The 9,146-nt window shown below is 33.2% G+C and overlaps 1 protein-coding gene across 1 annotated transcript; it reads right to left on the bottom strand.

Annotated features, from left to right (window-relative positions):
* Positions 1-8,615: 8,615 nt before the first annotated feature.
* On the bottom strand, positions 8,616-9,146 carry LOC135930199 (DNA-binding protein HEXBP-like). The gene has a single exon (XM_065466980.1). The coding sequence runs from the start codon at positions 9,144-9,146 to the stop codon at positions 8,616-8,618; it is 531 nt and encodes a 176-aa protein (XP_065323052.1).

The raw sequence follows: 9,146 nt of genomic DNA, 5'->3' as shown, positions 1-9,146 counted from the left end.
CTCCAGTAATATATGTCCCAAAACACTACTTCCGTCACTCCTAGCACACTTTTTTCACCACTTGCCCGCAATCATTTTTCTACAATACTTCTAAACAGTTCGTCCCCTATTCAAAGTAATATAATCCTCCTCTCCTAGAAAAGAGCTGCCATTGTTCGTTGGAAATCGGCGCCGAAACTCTAAATCCTAAAGGTAACATACAAAATGCATGTATATCCTTTAGCGTAGTGATAGTCATTAGCTTTTGCATCCGACTTCACTCGCAATTGTATATTGGCACTCAATCTACTACAGGCCAATATATCTTAAATTCATGGCAAGGGATATTTGACTTCCCCCACCAATGGGTTTAGCGTAACCCAGAAATCGTAGGCCAAACGGAGCTTTGCGCAGTATACTTCATCGACATCAACGGCGTCGCCCAATCGCTTTATTCAACTGGACATAATATGCCCTTCTTCATCCAGTGATCTAACTCGCATTCAACCTCCTGTCTCCACTCAAAAGGCACTCGCCCCACAGAGCACTACATTGGGACACACCTATCTTTCATCCGAATCTCCACTTCATAATCTTTTAAACAACCCAGTTCTTCTACAAAAATTTCTCGATATTCCTTCACTAACCTTTCCACCTCTCTTTTTGTACACATTTAATTCCCTCACTAGGCCCTCTCGAACTCTTGCATTTCTCTGTTCTATAGAATTTGAACACATTTCAGTGGTTTCACAACCTCATTTCTTCCCTCTTGTATCGTCCTCTCCTTATTCATAACTCGGACTTCCCTCAAACATTTCGTCGTTCGCCCTCTCTTCACTTTCACTCCAAAACAAGGAATTCTTCTTATCCACATCTATATATCTCTGCCTTTCATTCATTCACCATTCCTCCCGGGTATTTTCTCCTCCTCATCTTTCCTGACCAGGGTTGCCATGTCTCCCCCCATCAGCGGGAGACTCCCGCAATTTTTTAGTTTACACGCAGAAATCTCTCACCCGCAAAACTACCGCAATTGGAAATCTCCCGCAATTTTTTAAAAAGTATTTTAACGTTTTTAATATATAAATAATAATTTTGAGAGATAGTAATTGATTATTTTTATATTTTTAAAATAAATTTTAAATATTTTTTCGAAAAACATGTTTAGTTTGTAAATTTCTTTCTATCCTGTTTTATTTTTATCCAATAATAAATCAACATCATTTCATTCATATAAGTCAGTATAGGGGAGTATATCAACATCGATTGCAATACAAAAATATTCTCAATTAATAAATAATACAGATGCAACTACATCATCTATCATGTAGTTCAACATTCACAGAGCTATATCATCACAATGTGGGTCATATTTTTTTCTCATGATCGACTCCAATATAAGTGCAAACCTTATTTGTGGCAGAACAAAAATGAGCAAGGCTATCACAAGTGTTTTAGTACCTGAATCCTAGAGGTCAATTCTAGACCATTTGAAAGATGGGCATCCATATTCAATTCTAACAGATGCATCTAATAAGGGAAATATTAAAACATTTCCCTTGATCCTTCGCTATTCCAACAAGAATATGAACATTTCCATAAAACTGTTAAAAATTTTTCCTCGGATTATGAAAAATCCAACGATGTAGCTAGCCACATAATGGTAAATATAGCTGATTCAGATTTATCAATGATTTGAATGTCAGCTTTATGCGCTGATAATGCCTCTGTAAATATTGGCAAAAACTAAAGTTACCGAATTGAGGCAGCACAATAATGAATTTATACCAATTGGCTGTATATGTCATATACTACATAATTCTTGCAAGAAGGCAATAAATGTACTATCTGTGGATGTCGATATAATTGTGATGAAATGGTGTGAGGTGTTGCAATATATACCTATCAGGTGATTGTCATTAATACCTGCCATTGATAGAATTTTAAAATTTTACAAACCCTTAAAAAAATACTTTTCTTAAATAAGGATTTTAAAAACTGTCCTAAAATTTTGAAAAAAGCAGTAGCATATTTGGGATTCGTTTCACATGTAGGAAATCTACTTCATGCAGTTAATATTCAGTTGCAATTAGAATATTCTTTATAAAAAAGATTCATAAAATCATGCTACAGCTCTGTTCATCTCTACAATTAAAAATTGATAATAAATTTTATGGCGCTATTGCTAAAAATATTATATTAAAATGTTCAAATAATACTCTAATTAATACATTTTTAAATGAAGCAGATATTTTTATTAAGATAATTTTAGAATATTTAAAATCAAAATTTGATTTTAATCACTCTATTTACAAATGTATAAATATTATGACCTTGGAACAGAAACCATCAATTGATGGTTTTTATAATTAATAAATATATTAAAAATACCGAAAGACATTCATTTCTTGTTTGAGGAGATTGTAATTCTCTCTATTTTTTATGATTCGCCAAAATAAAGTTAGATGGTCGAAAAGCAGAGGAGAAATGCTTGGGAAAAATATGCGAGTATGTCTTCTCCTTACCTCATTCCAATGCCTCATCCGAGAACATTTTTAGCCTGATGAGGACTGCCTAGAAAACGGATGCTTTAACAATATTAGAGGCCGAGCTAATGGTTAAACAAATTTATAATATGTCATGCCAGGAATTTTATAAATATCTCAATAACGACGGTAAACGTTTAGTTCCATTATTTAAATCTCAAATAAAATATAATTAACATTATATTTAATTTTCCATATTTTTTTATTTATACATTCGCATAAAATAAATATATTTTTTACATTGTAAATCAAAAATAGAGAGCATTACAATATCCTCAAACAAGACATCAATGTTTATCGGTATTTTTAAAATATTTGAACACTTTAATATAGTTTTAGCAATGGCGCCATAAAATTTATTGTCAATTTTTAACTGTAAAGATTAACACATCTGCAGCATAATTTTGTGAATCTTTGTTAAGATTCTTCTGATTGCAACTGCACATTAACAGTATGTGGTAGATTTCCTACATGTGAAATCAATCCTAAATATACCTCAGCCATTCATTACTGAAAAAATTTTCAAAATGTTAGGACAGTTTTAACATTTTTATTTAAGAAATATTTAAAGGTTTATAAAATTTTAAAATTCTATTGATGGCGGGTATTAGGAACTAATCGTAACCAACATTGTGCTGACTCAATTCTGTATGCACTCTGGTTTTTCCCAAATTCACTGAGGCATTATCAGATCAGAAAGTTGACATATTTATTGATAATCCCGAATCTGCTATATTTTCCATTATATGGTTAGCTATGTCTTTGGATTTTTTACTATTTGAGGGGAAAAAATTTAATATTTTTCTTGGAACGTCCTTAATTTTGTTGAAATAGCGAAGGATCAAAAGAAATATTTTAATATTTCCCTTATTAGATGCATCTGTTAGAATATTGCATATGTATGCCCATCTTTCAAATCGTCAAGAATTGACCTCCTGAATTCAGATTCTAAAACATTGATGATAACCTTGCTCATTTTTGTTCTAGTAAAGTTTTCATTTATCTTGGAGTCGTTAAATATTATGGGGAAAGATTCTACCTACATTTTAATGATAAGTTACTCTATGAATGTTGTACTACAAGATAAGTGATTACAATTGCTTCAACCGTAGTTGCATCTGTATTATTTCTTATTTTTGGAGAATATTTTTGTTTGCAATGAATGTAGATACACTCTCCTGCACTGATTATAATAATGTGATTGAACAATAATAAATAAAATAATTATCATTGAAATGAGTACAATATTACCTTATTATGTATTTAAACGTGATACGTGATAATTAAGCGCTTATCCCTATAATGTTATGCACACACAAGGTAGATTTCCAATTGCGGATGTTGTGCGGGACATTCGCATAAAATATATTTATTACATTGTAAAATTAAAATCGTTTGTTTTTTTATAAAATTTTATCTTGTTTACATTCTTTTATATTTAAAAAGGATCAATGGTTATTTTTTATAAATTAATATATTTTAATAAATCAAGATCTAATTTTATTTTGAAAATAGTTACCGAATTTGTAATTATATAAACGAATTATAAAAAATAATAGGCAGATAATTAAGTCAATTCAAAATCCCGGCCCGGCCGGGATTTTGAGGCTCTTTTTTAGCAAATTTTTTATTTCTACCGCAATTTTCATATTTCTCCCGGAAATTTCATATTTCTCCCCCCCCCCCAAATTTCTCGCGCAATTTGAAAATTTTGACCTGGCAACCCTGTTCCTGACCATCCTCATAATTTCCCCTCTCATTTCTTCTTGGACGACCAACACCACATCACAAATACTCCTCAAAAATATTTTTGGGCCCACACTATTCCAGTCCCGTACCATCACCGGTTCTCCTCTCCGGTTATATCCACAAGTCCAGCATCTTCCATCTGCATTCCAACACTGACACCATTATTTATTTATATTAAACCACACTTTATGACTCTGAATATATTACGATCCTCTCTAACTTCATCTTAAAACATCCTCACTAGTATCTTTTTCTCCTCTTCTCACTCCGTTCTCAACACCTCGACCAGAACTTCTTTTCTTCAACACTTTATACCCAGTACCCTTCATTTCGACATTTGAAACACACGGTTTTAAATTTGATATCTACTTCTCTTTTCGCTGCTACCCCCTCCATACTTTTTGCATTTATGGCATTCCAACTTTCTCCCCTCTGTAGAAAGCCTCCTATTGTATCTATCTTTCTGCAATCATTTTCCCCATACCCAAATCTTTCGAATCTTGTACACCTTAACCTATTTCTTTTACCCGGGTAATACTTTAAAATATAAACACATTTGAAAAATCTATGCAATCTACCGCAATATCTCTCAACACCACATATGTAGAAAAATATATTTCTGCTCCTTTGCACTTCCATATTAAACGTTCTCGACAATTTTCGACGCCCTCCGTAAACAGCCATACTTCTCTCATTATCATTTTTATTTTATATCCTCCCAATTTTATCATTATTCATCCATCCTTTTATTATCTCCTGCACCGGTAACCTCGTTACTCTAGCCAATCTATCATCCTCTCCATTATGTCCCTCCATGAATAACGATTGCCCACGAATTCGAATACTTCTCTCTCTCTCTCTCCGTATTTTCCTACCAAAATATAAGCTGCACAACCATAACGGCCCTCATTACATTGTACTGTAACCCCATGTACTTTGTTATTTTAAAACTCTTCATTAACATTTATAAAATATTTAAATAAAATAATCCAAATTTTTGTGTTAATTTATATCCAAACTAATTTGATTCAGCACCAAATATTTTCACAACACCTTAACTCAAACTATTATTTATAAAAAATTAATATTTACTTTACTAAAAATATTTTAACTATTTGTAAAGTTAAACAATATGATAAAATTAATTAAATCAACACTGAAACGACGCAAAGATACATAACACTTTCCCACTGACGCAAAGGTACATAACATTAATCACCACCGTAAATCACTTCACAATTTTTATCACTATCACTTCTAATAACCACTGCAAACTTCTTCAAATTTTTCATTATTACTTCAAATAACCACAGTGCTTCACAATATTTTAGCAAAAAAATATATTATAAAAAAAATTGGTAGCTATTATATTTTAGTAACGGCACCAACTATTGGCTGTCCGTTTATTTAAAATGAATATCTACACAAAAACGCAAACGAATTATTTAAATTAATTAAAAAAATATAAGTAATTCAAATACTTGTAAAAAATAAAATGATGAATTTTTATCATTTCAATTAGCTCCCCTTTTATATGGTAGTTCTTAATTGTAAAAAAGTAATACATAAAATATCAATTTATTGATAGATATTTTAAAAAGTCAAATACAGAAAAATCCCAATGAATCTGCTGGAAAATAAATTTTATAATTAAAGTTAGATATTTTTTTGAATACAAGTAGCGATAATCATAATGACTTCACAAATACAAAAATAAAATTAACACAAATGTAGATTTTAAAAAAAAAAAGATAATAAATGCTTTTCATAATGACTTCAGTATACTAAACTATTCGTGACTAAATTATGCGTTGGATTTTTACTTTTTTGTTCTATGGAGAAAATAATTAAAACAAAATTTAAAAGAAAAATTAAAAAATTTATTTAAAAATTTGTAAAAAATTCTAAAAATAAAATAAGAAAACTGCCTCGTAAAAATAAGTTATAAAATTTACTTGATATTTTAATAAAAATTTTGTTATGCACATATTGTTCATTTATAGAATCTTTATTATTAAAAATAATAAATTTTTATTTTACCTATATAATCTTTTATAATTCCTATCTTAATAATAAATATCATAGAACTAATATTTATTGTACTTACTTGTATTACGTTGTGCCGCTTGTGTCGCTTGAATTAATATTAGAACGAATAATATACTACTTTAAACTTTGTACCGCTTAAATTAATTTAAACTAATATTAAAACGAATAATATAGAGACTATTTTATTTTGCAAACCAAATATAATTTTACAACCAAAAAAAAATATATAATTTTACAATTAAAAGAAACCAAAAAAAACATAATCGTTAAAAAAAAATTAATTAATTTTAAAAAAATGAATTCAAAAAAAAAATGAATTGATTATTTACAATTTTCGTTTGCCTTTTATAGGGAAGCGATAATCATCACAAATAAATTATTAAATCCCATCATCATAATGACTTTACAATAATTAACTTTTATAAATCTAAAAATAAAATGTTAGCGCGATTAAACTAAAACATAAAATTAAACAAATAACAATGACTCACCAATTTAACTAAAACATAAAATTATAAAAATAAAAATGACTCATCAAATGCAATACATACTGACTTTACCAAAAATCAAATTTTACAAATCAAAGTCTCCCAATTATGACACCTCCCCCCTTTAACCAATCCTTGAGACCCCAATCCCTTTGATCACCCCTAGGAATTCTTCTGTTATTGTTGTAAGTGGACACCTTTGACCATCGATTATTCGAACATATTTCCATAATTATTATTCCTCCATCGTCTTCTTCTAAGAGTAACTACAACCTAAAATCCTTTTAATTTATTTCATTACTAAAAAAAAATTTCGGACTCCCACTTTTGCATACACGCTGAAAAGACTCCACCACTCCAATAACACGCTGCATATACTCATCCACCTCCAACCTTCGATTGTTCTGCTCTAGAGTAACCCCTGTTATTTTTACATCATGGTATAATAAAACACTCCCTCCAATCCCTGAAAAACTACCGCCATCGTCCGTTGAAACATAGGTGCCGATACGCTCAACCCAAACGGCAACCTTCTAAAAGCAAATAAGCCCTTTGGTGTTGTTATAGTCAACAACCTCTGCCTCTCCTTTTTTACCCGTAATTGCAAATACGCGTTCGAAAAATCCACTTTCGAAAAATCCACTTTCGAAAAATATCTGCTCCCCTTTAAACTGGCCAATATCTCCTCTATCCTGGGTAACGGATACTTCACCTCACACATGGATTCAACGCTACCCGGAAATCCGCACACAACCTCAAACTCCCATTGGCCTTCTTTACGGGTACCAAAGGCGTCGCCCATTCGCTGTATTCAACCGGACTCACGATACCCTCCTTTACCCAACGATCCAACTCCTTCTCTGACTCCTGCTTCCATTCAAAATATACTCTACGAACAGCACAATACTTCGGCACACATCCATCCTTCATCCGAATCCCACTTCATAACCCTTTAGACAACCCAACTCTTCCCCAAATATTTCTCCATACCTCTCCACTAGCTTCTCCACTTCCTTTCGGACATCCTTTATTCCCTCTCCACACTCCCACAAATTTTTCGCAACTCCCTGTTCTACAAAATTCTCACTCTTCTCACTAACCAGCGGCCTCAATACTCCATATCTACTGTCTTGGACATTTCCTATTTCTCCATCTACATAAATCGGACCTCTCCCCAACATATATTCTCTCGCATTCTCTTCGCTTTCCCCCCAAAACATGGATCTTCCATCGTCTACTTCAATATTATCTCGGCCCTCCATCCATTCCAAATTTCCTCTCGACATTCTCTCCTCCTCATTCACTCGGACCATATTTATCAAGTCTTCCCGAATATCTTCTTCGATCGCCACAAATACTCCCCATCGCGCAAATACTCCCCAAAATCCATACGTCGGCCCTACATTTGTAATCCAATCCCATCCCATCACCGGCTCAACGTCTCGGTTAATTATCCATAAGTCCAATATTTTACATCCCATCCTTCTCTTCCTACCTCCCCAATATGCACTCTTCCCATCATCTCCATCTCCGATCCATCAAACTGCCTCACTTGCATAACGTCTCTACTTATTTTACTACCCGGCCAAAGTCTTCTAAAATCCTCATATCCCATCACCGAAATAGCTGCTCCGTTATCAAATAACATAGATACCATCTTCCCGTTGATATCGAACCATACCCTCGGACTCGGCAGATACGTTAACTCCCTTTGAACCTCCTACTGCAACATTTTAACTCTCAACTCTTTCTTGCCTCCTCCTAACGCCACGGTCATCATTTTACTCTCCTTTCCATTATATAGTCATTCTCTACCACAATCTCTGGCCCAATGTCCCCTTTCTCGGCATTTGAAACACGTCATCTCCTTTTCACTATCCTTTCCTCCTTTTCCAGCTATCTCCGTCATACTCCTCATATTCACGGCCCCCGAAGACTCTCCTCTCTGTGGAAAACCTGCCCTTGTTTCTACCTTTCCCACTCGGCAATCCTTTAACACATGTCCAAATCTTCCACAACCCGTGCAACGTATTCTCTCTGCTCTACCCGGACAATATGTCGAAATATGTCCCATCTCTCCACACGCATAACATTTGACATCTCTACAATTCACCGCAATATGACCCATCTCCCCACATTTATAACATCTACCATTCCGACCTCTTTGTCCCCCACTGCTGAACGGCCTCGGCATGTCCTGACGTCCACGGTATACGTCCAAATGTCTGTCATCTATCCTCTCGTTCTTTAACCGGTCAATTTCTTCATTGTTGACCCAACCCTTCATTATTTCTTGAACCGGTAACCACGTCACTCTCCCTAATATCCTCTCCAT

Source organism: Gordionus sp. m RMFG-2023, chromosome 5 (assembly GCF_954871325.1).
Source record: "Gordionus sp. m RMFG-2023 chromosome 5, tfGorSpeb1-WG-v2, whole genome shotgun sequence".
Classification (NCBI taxonomy): Eukaryota; Metazoa; Nematomorpha; class Gordioida; order Chordodea; family Parachordodidae; genus Gordionus; species Gordionus sp. m RMFG-2023.
Note: the sequence above shows the minus strand (reverse complement) of the source record. Positions and strands in the feature narration are given on the sequence as shown.

Coding starts and splice junctions, on each gene's coding strand:
- LOC135930199 (XM_065466980.1), bottom strand. CDS start 9,146: ATGGAGAGGATATTAGGGAGAGTGACGTGGTTACCGGTTCAAGAAATA.